We start from the raw sequence: 19,825 nt of genomic DNA, 5'->3' as shown, positions 1-19,825 counted from the left end.
GAGAACAAAGCAACTTCCAGCTGTAGAAGAAATTATGAAAAGTCGATGGAAATGGATAGGACATACATTACGCAAATCGTCAAACTGCATCACAAGGCAAGCCCTAACTTGGAATCCTGAAGGGAAGCGGAAAAGAGGAAGGCCAAAGAACACATTACGTCGGATAATAGAAGCAGATATGAAAACGATTAATTACAACTGGAAGGAGCTGGACAGGATTGCCCAGGACAGGGTTGGATGGAGAATGCTGGTGAGCGGCCTATGCTCCTTCACGAGGAGTAACAGGCGTAAGTAAGCAAGTAAGCATTTTCAGTGATTACCTGTCTGCAATCAATCCATCATGTGTATAACTTAAACATTTAAACAATCACTGTAATAAACTAAAAACAAACTAATGCTTACCAATATATTCTAACACTATGCCTTTTCCATGAATAATATATGGATCTAATAAATTTCAATTTGATGTAAACTGTAAACCGTATACATTACTGATTGGGTCATAAATTTGCCCAACTAAATATGATTCATCTGGTGCATATAATTTATTATAATCTATTGAATTCAATGAAAAGGATCCAGAGGAGATCGAAGAATAAGGAGAAGATAATGATGATGATGAATTGATCATTTCTACTTCTGGTAATTTTGTTTTTGTCTTTGTGGCGATTGTTTTCAATGTGGAATTATTGATTAAACAAAAACGAATTATTGTTATATTGCTAGGTGAACCATCATAAACATTAGGTATACGAGCATCAACTGATAAATAATCATGACTACGTACAATTCCAGGATTTGATGGGAATGCTGATCCAGAAGTTAATATTAAATCATTATTGTTATTATTTGATAATACAGATCCAAACGATGACAATGATAAAGTAGATGAGGATGATGAAGAAGCGAAAGCCGATGAAATTCCATCTACAATAGTGTGAAGGAAAAAAAGTACAAACGTAAAATGTGAATTGTATGGTGTTCTGAGGTTTATCCATTTAAATCATACTTCACAATCACAGAGGAATTAGTTTGATTAATATAGTGTCTAAAATATTAGCTTCAACAATACTTCGACGCCTAACTAAAGCTAGTAGAGAACACATTAGAGAAAATCAGGCTGGTTTTCGATTTGGACGTAGTTGTATGGACCAGATATTTAAAATGCGTCAGGTCGGCGAGACTCTAATTTAGCGACGACCTTTGAACGAATCTTAAATGACCTTAATTATTTGCCAATCAGAAGACAGTTAGTATAAAGTGAGAATATATTGTAAGTAAGTAATGAATTACAGTGGATATTCTTCTTTTACATGATTTAAAAACTTGTTAAGGTTTGATGAAGGTTCAGAGGCTCTGAATTCATAATGCATATTGTATAGAAACTCGTCCATAGGGTTAGTGGTTGGGGTTGTAGTCTGTCAATAGACACCACTTCTCTAAAATCCCATGTAAACCGATCGCATGTTAGCACACTAATCCTAACCTAACCCTAACCTTAGCTTAACCTCAAACCCTAATCTAACTCTAAATCCTAATCTAACCCTAACCATACCCATAACCCCAATCTAACCCCAAACCCTAACCTTAACCTAACCCTAAATCCTAATCTAACCCTGAACCCTAATCTAACCCTAACCTTAACCTGACCCTAAATCCTAATCTAACCCTAACTATACCCATAACCCTAAACTTAACCTAACCATAATCTAACCCCAAACCCTAACCTTAGCCCTAAACCCTAATCTAACTCTAACCATAACCCTAAACCCTAACCTTAAACCCCAATCTAACCCAAAACCATAACCTTAACCTAACATTAAACCCTAATCTAACCCTAACCCTAAACTTTACCTAACCCTTAACACTAATTTTAACCCCAAACCCTAACCCTATGGACAAGCTTCTATACAATATGCATTATGAATTTAGAACTTCTGAGCCTTTATCAAACCTCAACAAGTTTTTAAATCATGTAAAAGAAGAATATCCACTGTAATTCATTACTTTCTTGTAATATATTTTTACTTTATACTGTCTTCTGGTTGACTAATAATTGAAATTGCTCAAACGCTACTCATTGGCTCGTCCCTAAATTAGAGTTTCGCCGTCCCATCTGTTTTAACCTCTCATTAATCACCTCCTCTCTAAAATCCGCTGTGAACCGTCCGTATGTGGCAACGCTCCTAGGGTATCGTCCCCTGACGGGGGCTGCGAGCACTTGAAGGTCAAACTGTCGCAAAATGATTGGTGCGTCACATCGACAATTCGTGAAAATTTTCAGAAGCGGTCAAATCAATAAATTTTCAGATTTCAATTGAGTTCAGCCACACTATGTCTAGTAACGTTCATTCTTCAAGTAACGAAGACGATGCCATCGTGATGATGCATGATATAGGTAATATGTCTTCTGTGGTTAGTAATTATTTTTTTAGTATACGCATATTAAGTACGTTATGTCAGTACACAAAGAGAACAGTGATGATCCAACTCTAAAGTACTTTTTCGTGAGTACTTTTTGTACTTTTTAGTTCGAATAATAACCTAAGAGGTAACACCCAGAAACTGGAAACACAACATAGCAAGACGGAATGTAGACACAACTTCTACTCCTTAAGAGTTGTCAAAAGCTGGAATTCGCTGCCGGCCGAGCTAGTCCAAGCGACTTCTCAGGAGTTCTTCAAGAGGCAACTTGACCTATTCTTAAGGACCAAGGGCAGCATCACACTATGATTTACCAATTTCTTTTCCTCTTTTAGTGTTAACATACCTAGGTTCCTGCCTGGAGGATTTCGTGATCCCCTGCTACAAGACACGGAAGCCTATTAAGCGAAAGCTGCTTCTATTCCGTCCACAACCATTTGAACCATTTATGTCTGTACATATGGACGTAAACGCAGTTCGTCAGAGTCAGATGCTTGCGTTCAGGATGTAGATGATGATAGTAATAATCATTCTTCTGAAGAGCTTACAACTTCTAACTCGCCAACACAACCTAGGCAAAGGAGACGACGTCGGTCATCTACGTATGCCTTACTTCAAATGAATTCATCCTTCAGGTCGAAATATTGCGTTTCAACGACTACATGCTGCCCTGTGGTCATATTTTGTATGCACATTCTAATGATGGTGTCACAGGTGTTCAGTGTTTGACAACGCTTCTACCAGTAACACCTTCTAATATATTTCGTTCCCGCCCAGAGAAATCAAAAGACAGATTCGAGGAGATCGGAAGAGTATATTTGGCGATGACCAATATATCGGAATTCTCTGATCTAATCAGGCTAGCGATTGCGGTTGATGTTGAGCACGGCGTTACCACACGTGATCTGGTGCGGATGCCTGACCGAGCGCCTTCAGCTAGATGAGTCCACTAAAACATATGGTCAGCATCCAATGTCGAAAATTTAGTGCTATTTATTTTGGGGATTTATTTACCGCTACAGGTATGTGTGTTCCTTTATCTCTATAAGTTTTGTAGACTTATTTCGACAAAGCAACAAGTGGACAAGAAAATACATAATGGACTTGGTTCTTCGTGCGCTGGACAACATCTCAATCTCTACAGAAAGTGGTGATCTGCTAGAGAAGTTCACCAGCAACTACCACTCAATCGATGCTCTTAGTGAACCTTTGGCAAGTAAACTCATCCTTTCGTGCCTCGAAGCATCGAAAGACGTATGCGCACAACTGATGAGTTCAATCGGTGCTAATGATGAAGCTACATCGTCAGAATCCATTGTTCATACAGACCATAGCTATGCTTCTTGATAACAAGAAGTTCTAATATTGTAATCTTTTTAGTTTTACATAAATTCATTAATATGGCCATTGACTTATTCTTATAGCGTAACGGCAGGGAGTGTACTGTGCAGTCTTATGTGGCTGTGAGACAGAGGTGTTGTTTCGCGTTCTTGTGTAATAATTACCAGTTTGGCGCACACGCGATTAGTCATACATACCGTTTACCAAATACTGCTACCTTGAACATGGTGTATCATACTAGTAGTTCGAATTTCGACCTGTCACGATAGATAAGAATTGCCGTAATTAAAAGACTGGTGCGTTATAAATGAAAACGTTTATTAAAGTTTGAATCTAGCACAAATGATCCATTAATAAATAACTTCTATTTCTCAGGAATTGTTCTCGTTAGGTCTGTGAACGCTTGCGAAGCTAGCTGGAAATAAGATATACAGGAAAGTTATTTCAATATAAATGTTTACCATAAACTAGTATAAAAACGGAAACCAGTATTCAATTACAGATCGGAAGTGCATTTAGCACACCCTTCCTTTGGACAGTCAATCACGCTTATTTCCTTTATCTCTTGCGTTGCTTAGGAAAGTCTGGGTCATAACATACACGGATTGTATTATTGAATTCTTTGGACAGGTTGCACTTCGGAAACTTAGACGATGAACATATTTAAAGACTGCTGTGTGAATTTACTTTGAATCGTCCTGTGTAACATGCAATTCTTGATGCATATTCTATTCTAGTCCCACGTAAGTTATGAGTAATTGTCATTTACGGCATCAGCACGTAAGCTAGACAGGCCTTGGTTGATTTCCGAAGATCATCACATAGGATCTCACACAATCTGGTCACCTTAGATCAAGATATCTTGACTATCGAATCGAACTTTTCAGTGCCTTCTCGTGACAGCTTAATACCAGTACTTACTTCTGCTATTAGGTATTTTTGCAATAATACCGGCAGCCAAAACATTGTAGCTCCCCAGACAACCCATAAAGGGGTAAATGCTTTGGTGGTGAAAGGGGAAAACGCATCAGAATGTCGCCTTTTTCGCCTGTCCGGGGGAAATAATGTGGATTTCCCCCTTTTTCGCCGTTTTGTCGACAAATCACTCACTTTTCTTCTAAATATCCGCAGAATTGTCGAATTTTCGCCTAAATGTCTGCTGAATAATCTACTTTTCGCCTAAATACACACAGAACTCCCTATTTTCCATCCATTGACATAACCCCCAAGGTCTCCTATGTTCGCCTTTATTTTCAACAACAGACCAAAATAAATCTGTGATGCAGTGGAAAACCGGCATATTTTTGAAAAAAAGTTTTAAAAGGTAAAGCATATTATTGTACAACACTAGAGCAGAAGCTTAAGCATCGATTGCTTTGCATATCCAATGCAATTGCTAATTCATTGTTATTTAAAATTATCTGCAAAAGAAGGAACTGGTCGTGTATTATTTATTAGGAATGTGCATTTAATCAAAAGTTCACTGACACTCAAACACACATTCTCAACGCTTCTACAGTTTCCCACGTAAGTAAGAAAGCTGTTTGAAAAATAATGTTTATTGAAATGTAGGTAGAACATCCAAACAATTGCACGGCTATTGAGGATTGAGGTAGTCGCCCCGTGAGTTCTGAATTAAAACAAGAAAAAAAGTCACAACCATATCTCAATGACATGCTTTGGTACAGCCAAATACTTGTGTAGATCTACACAAGAGGTAGTAATGCTATCTTAGCTTGGTCTCTGGAAAAATCTCCACATAATTATACCTCTTCCGCATGATTATGATCATCTAGTGGCTAATATATCTAACTGTAGAAGGTGATATTAACATCTTGGTATGTGTAATTATCATCTATAGCATATACATAATATTTACAACACTCGATACACCTAATGTTTTCACTATCAACCTATTTCTGACATGAAAGTCGAAAAAAACCAGTGAAAATCAGCCGAAATTGTGATAAAGACGGGAAAAACGATAAATCTTACCATGGTATCGTTAGTTGTAACGCAGTTTTGATAGCCTTGACAACAATACAATTTTTATGACGATATATGCCTCAATCATGCTATTTCATATAAAAATGAAAGATTTGTCTACCATCAGTGTATATCTAAGTAAAAATAAGGGCTAGTCTGCGATGCAAACACTAAAAAACTATTATAGCAGCACCTGAATAATGAATTTTCAAGGACTTCGCGATACCATGTAACGCAAAACAGAAAAACCCCTTTTCACCTAATTATGAAAACGGAAAATGGACTTTGAAATTTATTCATAATTCATTTCGAATTTTGGTTGTGCACAAAGCAGAAATGAAAAAGTAGCGCGAAAAAGTGTCGCGATACCCCTGGAGCGCTGCCACCGTATGTTAGCATCGCGTGTTGAACTTGGCCCCGTGACCTTGAAATTGCTCAGACGCTTCTGATTGGCTCGTCGCTAAATAAGAGTCTCGCCGTCAGGTCCCAGAACAAAGGCACAAATTCAAACGCCCCACAATCGAAGCATTTCTCGACCGTAAGGTGGCATTCGACTCTGTTGGTCGTGAGGTTCTGCGGCAGTGTTTGTCACTGAAATGAGAACCCAAGATGTACATTACCTTGTAAAAGCTTGTAGTGACTCACGTTTATCACGAGAACACGACCGGTTTAAGAAAAACAATTATTATTATGACCAACTGTACCAGTGTTTGTTTCAACGTGCTTTTGTTGGACTGTGCTAATGACAGCTATATTTTGCTTCCATTCTTTTACACACACTTCGATTGTAACTTCGCGCGAATTCGGTTACCTTCTGTAACCAAGCTTGTATCCTGGCACGATCTCGGTATCCTTTCGATACCACGAGATCACCAGCAATTATATCTCGACTTGGTCCATTAATTGACTTCTGATATTTGGCTTCCGGGGGATTTTATGGAGTCATTTGGCATGTGCTTTCTTGGTAGCGGTGAGTGCGTTTTATTACTTTATAATGGCCTTCATACGGTGGTGTCAGTGGCTTTTTCACCGCGTCTACTCGAACAAAAACAAATTTGCATGCTTCTAAATGTTTATCGAGATGGACTCGGTTGTTGTATTCTCGAGGTGGTATTGCTCTAATCTTCTGCATCATTTGTAATAGGCGGCTTGCGAAGTGAGTAGAATCCCCGTGCGTTGTAGGTTCATAGTTGACTAGTTGGCCGGGTAACGTTAGAGTTGTGCCATAGACTAACTCGGCGGCTGTACATCCAATGTTTTCCTTTATAGTTGAACGAATACCAAGGAGTACAAGCGGTAAGGCATCGCTCCACTTTGATAAGTCAGCTTGCACCATCAGTGAGCTTTTTAATTGGCGATGGAATCTTTCAACCATGCCATTAGCTGCTGGGTGGTAAGCTGTGGTTTTAATATGATTGACCCCTAGAAGTTTAGTGAACTCCTGGGAAAGGACAGATTGAAATTGGGGACCACGATCTGTTATGATTATTGATGGTACTCCATAGTTAGTTATTCAGCGGTCGAGGAAGACTGAAGCGACTGTTTCTGCTGATGTGTCTTTAATGGGGCATGCTATGGCCCATCTTGTGAACCTATCTATTGCGGTGAGGATATGTGTGAGAGTTTGATGGTGGCAGAGGCCCAACTAAATCTAAATGCACGTGCTGGAAGCGTTTGTCAGGGATAGGGAACTTCTAAATCGGACTGTAGGTGTGTTTTTGCGTCTTACTGCGTTGGCACTAGAGACAGTTACGTGTCCAACGTTTAACATCCGAGTTAATTTTAGGCCACACAAAACGTTCTGTAATGAGCTTTGTTGTTGCTCTGATGCCTGGATGTGAGAGACCATGTAAATGTTGAAATATTTTTCGTCGGCAAGCGTGTGGGACAAACGGACGATTGTTGCCTGTTGAAGTGTCGCACATGATAAATGTATCTGAAAGAGGAATCGGTACAGGTTTGAGATCTAAGCTAGACTTTTCTTTGCACGCTTTCAATTCTGCATCGTCTGCTTGTAATTTAGCTAAGGTTTCAAGGCTGATGTCATGATTGAGTACCATCGTATTGATATCCCTCCTAGATAGTACATCTGCAACAATGTTCATGTGACCTTTTGATAAACCTGATGTCTGTGGTAAATTGGGAGATATAATCAAGTAGTCTTGCTTCTCGTGGGGAGTGTTTGTCATACGATGTGCTAAAAGAATGGCAAAGAGGTTTGTGATCTGTCATAATGATGAAAACACGACCCTGTAGCAAAAAGTTGAAATGTTTTACTGCTAAATACATAGCTAAGAGTTCGCGTCCAAAAGTACTATAACGTTCTTGTGCTGGCGATAATCTCTTGGAGAAAAAGGCAATGGGGGTAATCGTGTTGTTTACCCGCTGTTGTAATACTGCCCCGACGGCTTTTTGTGAAGCATCCGTGCATAGGATCAACAGTGTTGTGGGGTCAGTATTTAGGTGTTGGAGCATGGTAGCATTAGCAATCATGGATTTAGCTTTTTCAAATGCTACTTTGGCATCGGAAGGTAACTTGAATATTTGGTTCTTTTCTTTCTTGGTACCTGATTTATCGTTTTTCAGTAAATCTGTCAATGGCTGTAGTACATCGGCACAATTTGGTAGAAATCGTCGATAAAAATTACATGTTCCAAGAAAACGGCGTAGTGATTTTACTGAGGTTGGTTCTGGATAGCTGGAGATAGCTTTGACTTTCTCTTCAAGCGGTTTAATTCCTTGGGAATCAATGTGGTGTCGATATAGACAAATACGAAATCCAAACCTATAGTTACTTCGTCCATAAATCTCTGGAAGGTTTGAGCGGCGCTTTTTAGTCCGAAAGGCATCCTCAAGAACTCAAACAAGCCAAAAGGTGTGATTACAGCTGTTTTCTCGATATCCTCAGGTGCCATCGGTATTTGATGGTATGCTCGGACTAGATCTAACTTTGAAAAAATCTGTTTTCCATGTAGATTTAAAGAAAAATCATGCAGGTGAGGGATCGGATACCGGTCTGGGATAGTCTGGTTATTCAATCGGCGATAATCTCCACATGGGCGCCAGTCTTGATCTTTCTTGGGAACCATATGCAGCGGCGAGGCCCAAGGACTGTTAGATTGTCTGATTATCCCAAGTTGCATCATATGTTCGAATTCTCTCTTAGCGAACTGCAACTTGTTTGGAGGGAGTCTTCTCGCCCTGGCGCGAATAGGTGGTCCTGTAGTAGTAATACTGTGTTGGACATGATGTGTGGAGCATTCGCTTTGGTAATCAGCTCTGGTTTTACTTTCATACTTCGACAGGATATCGGTGAAAATTTTGTTTTCAGGTGTTAACATACGGACTCCATGAATTTCGTAACTGGAGATATTTGTGCCACTGACCTGTAAGCTTGTGTTTTTGTCGATTAGTTTCTTTTTTGCCATATCTACAAGTAGGTTGTAAGCACCGAGAAAATCGGCCCTGATAATGGGTTGTTTGATTTCAGCTACGATGAAAACCAATGTGAAACGTCTCCGGAGACCGAGATCTAAAATAAGTGATTGTTCGCCATAAGTCTTAATGACTGTGTTATTGGCTGCGACTAGAGACAATTTAGTACTCTGAGGGTGCCATCGTTGAGAGAGGTGTAATGGGATAATGCTGATTTCGGCTCCTGTATCGACCAAAAAATCTGAGCCCGAAATTCGATCCCTGACATGAAATAGACGGCTCGGGTAGTGGCCAGAAACAGGCGCCGCCATCACTGTCTGGCCGGGCCGTTTCCCTGATTCTCTGTGCCAGACGCAGAAAATGTGCACGGTCGTGTACAACGCCGTGCTTTGGTGCCGTATTTTTGGTGGTACCAACAAACATCAGATGTTCGCATCGGTGACCTAGACCGTTGTCTAGAAAAAGTTCTTCGTCTGGAGGGGGATCTCGATTGTCTAGCTTGGATGGTTGCTATGGTTGATTGCAGAGACGCTAGCTGGCTCGTTAAATGCGTTAACTGCTTTTGAAAGGAGGCTAAACAGCTAATATCTAGTGGTCCAGGTGGTTGCAATGAGTTCACACAGTGACTATCATGGTAGACTTCAATCATTTTATCCGCCATGTCGGCTAAGTCATCAAGTGCGACGGATTTCCCTGAAACACTGAGAATTTGTCTAACGCTGTGTGGTAATCTTTGAAACCACATTTGCTTTAGGAGGGCTTCGCCTAGCCTGTATGGACCGGCGAGTTGTTTCATGTGACGGAGAAGTTGAGAGGGTCTTTTATCTCCCAAGTCACAAGATGTTAACAATTGTTGCAGTCTTTTCTCATCTGAGACCGTGGTGCGTTGAATAACTGCTGCTTTTATCTTATCGTATGGTTCAGATTCTGGCAAGTGATCGATTAAATCTCCAACTTCAGCGGCAATCTCAACAGGAAGTGCACCGACTACGTAAGCATACTTTGATGCCTGAGATTTTATGCCTCTAGCCATGAATAAAACTTCAATCTGAGCAAACCAGATTCTTGGATTATTAATACAATACGTTGGTAATCTTAACTCTGAGATAGCGTTGATCGAGTTTAAAGCATTATCCTCTGGTTGTGGAGAGTTTAGAAGGTTGGTCGGTGAACTATCAATATCAATAAGTTTACCCGGAGAGTTCATAATGGCAAAAACAAAAAATGGTGTCGTGCCAGGTAATAATAATAATAAAATATGCAGATATATAAGGTAAATGTCTATATAAAAAAAACGAGGCTCACCAAATAATTGTGGTGGACCAAAAAGTATAATAACCAAAAATCAGTGATAAAGTTATTACGTCCAAAATTAATGTAACAATAATAATTTATAAATTAACAACACAAATTAAAAGTTCAGGGACGTTACTTAAATCGGCTGGTGGTTGCGTATTCTGTTGAGTTTTGGTCCCATAAATCCACAATTATAAATGCGTAATAATTCCACAGAGGTGAATATGACGCCAGTAAGTTTCTTTGACGTAGGATATAATGGAAATGACACAGCAGTCTAAAATGAGGATAATATCCAGTTTAGAACACAATTGACTCGGTAACGAGCGAGAATAGAACAATGGGTATGTGCGTAGTAGTGTATTTGCGAACCACCGAAAGTATGTCACGCTATGTTAGTAACACAACGGAAAAAGTCTTCAAGGTCATTTTACTTAAACAACAGGTACAATCATTTAATGATAAATGTACATTCAGTGAGAAATTGACAAATACAAATAATATTAAAAACTATTTACAAGATAAGCTCGTCAGATCTATCTCCACAGTACCATCTTTATGAACTCAGTCCGGTAATCGTCATGGATTGATAAATGATTTTTAACTCGTTAACCAGGTACAGATTCGTTTGAATCATATTCCGATTGTCAGGTTTAATGAAACAAACACGATTGGCCAAATCAGAGTAGGTAGAATGGATTTCGAACCTGAGACTTAGTGGCTGAAAACCAAAACCCGTTATCGCTCAATTGTTAATATCTGATTGCAGAATGTATATGTACTCATTAGATTAAAATGTCAGTATCTAACATGCTTTGAATTAATCAACCTGTTTTACTAATCATTTTATCATCATAAAGAAAAATCTTCAGTTATCGACAAGTCGGTTGTATCTCATCCGATTCGTGATTGTATTCTCTGGGTTACTGGAGTAGTTGGTTTATTTTTAACTTATGCTCATTATTCAAATAACATACGGATTTTACAAAGGTTCCACGGATCTTGATCAACCTAAGTGTTATCTACAGTCGCTACTGTTCCTCACTGTCTTAAAGTCCTTGATCTGTGTATATTACCTCGCATTTCTCTCTCCAAATATCCTTCCTATTCTCGTAAATCTTCCTGGACCCATTGTCAATTCACACAACGTTTTACTCTTCTTTTTTGAAAATCTCGATTCTGTATTATTTTACAACTTTCCGATTGCATATGTGAATATTACTGTTTCCAGTTCCTTTCTTATTCCTATGTCATCCTGGTTGTTCTCCCTGTAATAGTGTTAATACAAAGAAAGTCTATACATTGTTATCTGAGATGATGATGATATGTTCTTTGAACTGTTTAGTTCAATTAGTGAGAAGAATTAGGCTCTAAATATGTCCGGAATAAAAATTAATGAAAGTTTTAGCTCAGAGAACACATAAAATCGTTGTCTTTGACTGATTGTACTGCATTTTTTAAAAGCTTCCTCTCTATCATTATCTTATGCTTGTTTTTATTACAAAACATTTATTGCTAGTTCCTTTTTCAATGCTCGAGATAATCTGTACCATCCATCCAACGTATCCAAGCTACCATGTCTGATTCTATTTACACCTCACACTATTATCGTACATACAAATTCAACTCTATGCTGCCCACACATATTTCATTCATTAACATAAACACATACAACTACACAAACATGTCTCATATAAATCACTTCGATCGAAATCAGATAACATTGACTTGGTCAGACTTCTTTTCTGATTAATTGCACTCAATAGTCTTACTTTGTTCCTTTATATTAATTAAACTCGAGTTGATTTAATGTGGTTATTTATTCTCTGAAGAAGCGACTTACACTGAGTCACAAAACGCCAAAAAACTCCATTTTTCTACTCATTAGGATAATACAAATCTATGATTCTTAATAATAATAGTAAGATGATATATATAATTGACATTGATCACTTTATAACAGCTGAAGACAGAAAAGTATAATCGGAGATTCATAGAAAAAGCTGAACTGAATTATTTGAAAGTTTAATAAATGTCGATTGAATATACAGATGTGATTAGTTTACAAGTAAATGATAAATGTCACTTAGTAAGAAAGACAGCAACATAAAAAGAAAACATTTTAGGTGGATCAGTTTATATGTATAACTTTCTATGTCAATAGCGAATTATAGTTACGGACATCTGTTTCGTCCTATTGTGGGACTCCTTAGTAGTGCGCATCCACGACCCCGCCTCGTAGGACTGGAACTCAGGAACTATCACTCTCGCGCCAGGAGCTAATCCAACTAGACCAATGAGCTGGCATCCAACGGTGTTAATGTCTAACTTCAACCAATCCACGAAATGGAGTGAGACATACACCATTGTCTTCAATGAGTTACTGTCTCACAACAGACCCGGTTGAACTACACTGGTCACTGCTTCTCACTAGAACTCCAGTTACTAGTGATTGTTAAAAACCAGATGAAGGACGATCTTCAAAAAGCTGTCATAAGAAGTCATTTCTAGTGACGTTTAACAAAACCAGATAAAATGTATTTAGGTGAGAACATGAACCAGTCAGTGTCAGACTACAATCGAAAACCTGGAAGCATTGGAAGGTTGTTTCGTCCTAGAGTGGGACTCTTCAGAAGTGGGCATCCACGATCTTGCATGCGGGTCTCGAGCCCAGGACCTTTGGTTTTGTGCGCAAACGCCTAAACTCTAAGATTGGTCAGCTTATGATCTAAATTAAACACTCAAAATTCTCCATCAATGATAATGTATGATGATTGTACAAGATCATAAATTAGTTGAAATCGGAGGAGCAAACCAATATATATATATATATATATATATATTCAAATCGGCACACCAAATTATCATGGCAAGGTGAAAATATGTGATAAACCCATGGTAGCGGACGTAGTAAGCACATCAGTGGTAGCAGGAAACATTGGGCATAGAATGTAGTTAAAAAAGAAAGAATGAATTTGTAGGAGTAAAAAATAAAAGATAACTTTAAAGCTTCATAGCTAAAGGAAGACAACGAATTAATATATCTCTACTATTGTGACGGATTCTGAATCATATTATCCAATGTCATTGACCATTGGTTATGATAATCGTGCAAACACCAACCAGACAGTCTACATCTATCATGTCAGATGGTTGGAGGAAGTCAATGAGAAGATTTGTTCAACTTGTTTCATGTCAGTTAACATTAAATGGTAAGATATGACATATACACTCTTGAGGTAACCCAAGTTTCCCATACGATTTTAATCCACGTCACTCAATATCACAGTCAGAAATATTACAATTCAGTTATCCAACATGTAACTGATCTCCACATTCATGTTAAGAACAAACTTTAAAATGTTCTAAGGACAAATTTACGCTAAACAACAAATAATTAAGCAGAACAAAAAGGTTATATCGATACGTTAAGCATGATCAAAACAATATCCTGATTATGAAACTAATTGAGAGTGTAGTGGAATGCATTCGATAAACAACACAGAACACTCTCTGTCCTCTTTCTTAGCTTTCATCGATAATGAATGAAGTTATAACAACTGTGATGAAATTTCAGCTAGTTACTAGTTAATCAGAAAGCAGCTTTTGGAAATGGATAGGTTATGGTAAAGAAAACAATAGCACGAGAAAGTGTAAACAAATTACTAGTTACTCTGTAATTTGAAAAGTCAATGTCATATACATCCATCTTTGTAGATAAAAAGTATCTATCTTTCGAAATACTACAAATGACTCAAAAACCTCTAAATTATTTATGATTAGGGTAAGATATTTATGGTTAGAACTGGCAGTCACGAGTTTGCATCAGATATAATACAAAACATTCCCTCGACAGAAATATGGATGGCAGGATTCCACTTATCCAAGAAGCCATTAGTTATAGTGCCAATAAGTGAATGTTTGTTTCAGCATTAAAGGTTTAAGATTAGAATGTAAGGACAGTGTTGGTTACCTCCTTATTTACAATTTACAAAGGAAAAACTAATTATAGAATACATTTAACACTGTGGCAAAAATTGATATTTCGTTATGAGTTTAAACGAATACAAAAGTATGTCTCATATTAGTGATACGTGATCAATGAATTTTGCACAAAAATCCACAAGTCATGTTCTCAATTTTCATTGACTTTTCCCCATACCATATTTATAGTTTGAGCTATGTTGATGAACGTAGACTGCCTGGTTGAGATAAGAGTGACTAACGTGAGCAATGGCTGCAGACATTGTTAACATGGCTCAGAATCAGTGGAGACAGTGATGGGATTTCTCTTGATAATTTCATCTTGTTGTGTTGATATGATCTGGTGAGCTGAACCGTTACACGCTTGTGCCAAGTTTTACGTTGCTTGTGATAATCTTACGCAACAAACATGATTTGAATGAATAAAACGAATGAAAGTTGAAAACCAAATAACTCACTCATAGTTGTGGTTGATTTAGTCAAACCTATATCTTTTATCCGTAATATAAATGTAGCCAAATTGCCTTTGTTCAGTAGACGATCATGATTATTTTCACGATGACCACTTTCACCGTAGCTGCTAAATGAATCATCACCATCCTTAATTGAATATTTGGTTGCTGCAATTTTCGGCGCCGGTAAATAGAACTGATGCGGTAAATGATTTGATTTGGGATTACACATTGCCTCAGCTAAGCAACTTCTTCGTTTTGAATCACTTTTTACTATTTCATTATAATCTAAGCTGATTAAATAACCACCAATCTGTTCAGGATCCACATGATTTTCATTAGATATTCGTGTTACAAGAGCTATTTAGAAAAAAATACAACATTCGTAAAATGGGAATATAATGATATTAATAAAACCAATAATCCGACAGTCAATCAGGAACAGTCAATTTAAAGCCTGGCATAAACGCTCGTTGGTCCTAGTTACCATATCACATTGACGAATAACAAAGGAGTGGAAATAACTGCAGTAGTAATGATAATGAAAAGACTAAACACTGAAACCGTGGTACGAAAAGACATAATGAATGGCCAATGTACGACGGAATAATGAAACTCCAGATCTAGAGGAGGACAGAGTGTGAATGTCTATGTGCCATCGTGGTCGGTTATTAGCCACGTCAAACGACGTCACCAACCGCGGACATCAACCAGGTAATCTGCACCAACCCATATGGCTCAGGCCAACAGCCAATAACTTGGTGGACTGATACCACATTTTAGTTTGAGTACCACTAACGTTCTTGCAAGTTATTCCTTAACGAGCTTTCACTTTCCACCAAGATGGATGAACGTTAGGCACACGTAAAAAATGTCTCGACCGCCTCGCTTGATGAAAAAATGTCTGAAGATATTAAATAGTAATAGTGAGAAAACGTAAACTCATAGAAATAAAACTCATAGTTCAAGTAATAAATGAGTTCCGAGCTCAAACATCTCAATAGTAACATTTCAAACTATTATAATCAATAACTCAGATTTCAATCTATCAGAAAGTATCAGTTCTATCAAAATTGCAAGTATGTTCTGATAACAAGTGCTAACCAGAGAACAAACTCGTTCAAGAACACTTCTTTTTTGATGACTAATTTCAAATACTTTGTATGAAGAATCCATGGTAAACTTATAATGTTAATATCAGTAGGGGTTTTGTGGATATTATAGCAATTTTAATGGTTGAGAGCATGAGTTAATTGAAGCTAGACCACCATGGAAAACCTGGAAGCATTGGACGGCTGTTTCGTCTTATTGTGGAACTCCTCAGCAGTGCGCATCCATGATAAATGTTTGTGAATTTACCCATTTAAATACAGTTATTTTACAGTTATGGAGGGATACAATAAGCAAAATTACAAACTATTTATCTCTCTTAGCAACTAAACAAATGAAAATTTAAGGTATCCCAATAAATATATGTACTATAAAATGTAAGCAAATCATCAATGTTCAACATCACATATCCCAAATATTCAGATGTTTATTTATAAACTTATCATAATTCAATACATACAGTGAATAAAATAACTTGATTTATCGAAACAAATGTGATTTTGGTTATTTTAGCAACATCATTGTATATCACACCATATTGGTTGAGGCTAAAACACTGATTAGTTGTAGAAATCAAAAGACAGATGCATATAAATATAAGTAGTTAGGAATAACTGATTGTAGCTAAGTCATGTTGAATCCATGTGAATCAGTACAAACCAAGGTTGATTCAAATAATCAAGACAAATTTTCTCTTTATCCCCTCCATTTAGTTCATTTTTATTCTATAGGAGATGACAGTGCTTGATTGAAGAGAGCTAGTGTAATCAAGTATAAGTACAACATCAGATGATGAAATGAATCTCGATTTAAAAAAGAATAGACAGAACTGAGATCTAGTATACTTGCTAGTAATAATTACATAAACATTGATGCTCGGAGGCTGGTTACAACCCACAGTTTTGCAAATGCTATTAGAAGACTTTCAAATTGCCAGTGTGCAAAGACGGTTGTTTTTAAATTGTCATTTACAGACTGTATTGGATGAGATTTGAAATTCTGAAAGCTTCATTTAATCATTTTAGAAGTCTTTATAAGTAAACAACTTAATTGTTATCCATGGGATAGATGAATTATGGCTAGCAGTAAAATATCAGCAAAGACAGACCGAATTTCAGAACAACGATATTAACCATATGATAACAAAACATCTTTTAATTATAACAACGACAGTCACTGGTTTTGCTGATTAACATTATGTCAGTTCCATGACCTAGAGGATTGCTTCTATTTTTCGTCTAGGTATGTGCACAACGTAAGATTGCAGTTTCAGATTTCAACGACGAACAACTTCTGAAAACGAAGTTTTCAGTAACCTTTTAGCACACAAACAAATATCATCAGGAGCTATTTAGGTGTATAAAACACAAACATTTATCTATTTGTTCCAATCTAAACGAATCCATACAAACGTTAAGTACACAAAAATAAAGTTGTCAAAGTTTGATTTACACAGGTTTTTACGCTGTTCGACTTTAAAGTTAACCACGTTTTAAAGAGAAAATATTCAGTGAGTAAACACTGCTGATAAGCAAGTGTCCGGCGCTTTAACCGTTTTGGTGGATACAGATCAACCTATAGAAGTTGAAAAACCCTGATTCCAAATCGGTGGTGCACATGGGCTCTAGGAATCCGAGGGAACAAAGGGCGTATGAACCTATTGTTGGCCACCGACTGCCATGTGACTGCATCTCATAACGTCGATCCACTGTCTTGTCGGTTACACCTGTAAGTCAGCGGCTCGAGGAGTGGCACGCTTAGAAAACCACCTGTTTCGGTTTGGGTGCCCGATCGCTATTCTAGCCCTCACACATATGTACTTGTTGCCTTCTTGTACCAGTGTTCACGTGTCTAAAACAAATAAAAATCATGTCACTTTTCATCGGAAATCATTAATGGACCGAACCACTTCATAGATACAAATATTCTGAATTATACCCTGGAAACTTGATGAAACGACACCATTGAGACAATTAATTATTATTGATTATTGCTGTTAGTTTTAGTAATTGATAACTATTGGTGGCTACCACACAAGTTCTGGACTTGTTTACATTTCAACTGGATGAAAGAAAAACTTTGTATCTGGCACTCAGTTCAAGAAATTGAGTTTTAACGGCGAATCAAAACGTTCCTTCTAATGACATTTTATTAATAAACATGGTGTGATGGTATAATTAAGAAAACTTGCCAAAGACATCGCTGTAAACATTATCAAAGGAATCGCAATACATACAGAACAGAATAATTTACAAAAACCACTCGATTGTGAACGAAATAACCTGTTCATACAGAGATGATTATAATCCAATGCTACGAAGTGTTACTAGGTAACAAGTTGAAAATAATAGGCAAAGGTACAAAAACCCAAACAACTTCTTCAAATATCTCACAGTAACTGAAGAAAGTAAAAAGACCGGGAAAAGATTAGTGTGTGAGATTAAAATTTATGGAAGACCAAGAAGCATACTCCATATCTTCACAGTAGCTTCCAAACGTGCATTTTGAAATCGTGCCACTACATTAACTTCATACATAAATATTCAAGCTGCAGTGGACAAACAGACGACTTAAAGGTAGTTCTCCACTATATCAAAGGTAGTGTCTCTATCCTAAATTCGTCTGCTCAAAATATTCTGTCTGGAAGATATCTTCAAAACGAGTTATTCAACGCATCTAGTTGAAACGGTTAGTTAATGAAGTCTCAGATATTTCGTTATGTTGCAAGGTGTGCACCCATCACAAAATTCATAAAATAACGAGTCTCTTGGAAGTTAAACTTTGATGTTTATTCTGGAAATTTTTCAATTCCATTTCCAACTCAGAGTGTTCGACTGAAAATTGTAGTTATATTCACCAACGTATAAGCAGTTGCAGCGGTAAATAAATCTCTAAGATCAATAGCTTTGTAGGTCTTCGATATTTGATTCTGACCACATTAGCTTTAATGGACTCACCTAGCTGAAAGCGCTCGGTCACCAGGTGACGAGTGGGAACGCCGTGAGCAACTTCTCCTGCAGCCGCTAGCCATTTTAGATCAGTCACTTTTCGATTTATTGATAACCTATCGAATATATCTTCACAACTCCGAGCTTCTGACTTTTGATTTCACTGAATGTGGACGATTCAATTAGAGAGGGTGACACTGGTTTAAGTGTTGTCAAACTACAAATGTTTGTGGCATTTTCATAGGCTTGCTTTATGTGACATATGATTATTGAGGGTAAATTGTTATGACTATGGTTTAGTTTTACAATTAGAGTAGAGACATAAATTTGCGAAAAGAAAAAATCTCAGGTTTACAAATCCCACTCATTTGAATGGCGATAACCCAAGGACTCTCGAAGTCAAATGAGCAGAAAATGTTTCTATAATAGCTATGACAAACTGCACGTGAAAAATCCAACGATCAAGAAGGCGGGGAGAATAAATTTAAGCAGTTCGAATTCAAGGACGGTCAAGGAGTCAAGGAACAGGTATTCGCAAGCAGGTTGCGCGTTGTCAATGGTTCGGGATGTCGTTATTTACCAGCTGTTAACTACATTTTTTATGTCACACGTCAACTTTGTAATGTTTGTGCCTGTTACATAACTGTTGATCACGTTTCTTAGAAGCTTGACGTAGTTGTTGTTCACAACCTGAATGCAAACTCAAGCAGGTAAAATTCACCATTTATCAAGTCGAAAAATGGACCGCAATCAAAGTTTTATGCAAAAAAGAGTTTTGAAACATTTGAGATTTCATTCAACTCCCTTACTATTGTGTTCATGAACATGGATGTTGGTAGTTGGTTGTAA

The 19,825-nt window shown here is 37.5% G+C and overlaps 1 protein-coding gene across 1 annotated transcript; it reads right to left on the bottom strand.

Moving 5' to 3' along the window:
• Positions 1-457: 457 nt before the first annotated feature.
• On the bottom strand, positions 458-18,565 carry MS3_00011098 (uncharacterized protein; the record flags this gene model as incomplete). The annotated part of the gene is made up of 3 exons (XM_051219504.1): positions 458-927; positions 15,186-15,278; positions 18,499-18,565. The coding sequence occupies 3 exons, from the start codon at positions 18,563-18,565 to the stop codon at positions 458-460; spliced, it is 630 nt and encodes a 209-aa protein (XP_051064644.1).
• Between the last annotated feature and the right edge of the window lie 1,260 nt (positions 18,566-19,825).

This window comes from Schistosoma haematobium, chromosome 5 (assembly GCF_000699445.3).
Source record: "Schistosoma haematobium chromosome 5, whole genome shotgun sequence".
Classification (NCBI taxonomy): Eukaryota; Metazoa; Platyhelminthes; class Trematoda; order Strigeidida; family Schistosomatidae; genus Schistosoma; species Schistosoma haematobium.
This window is presented reverse-complemented; position numbering and strand designations above follow the sequence as displayed.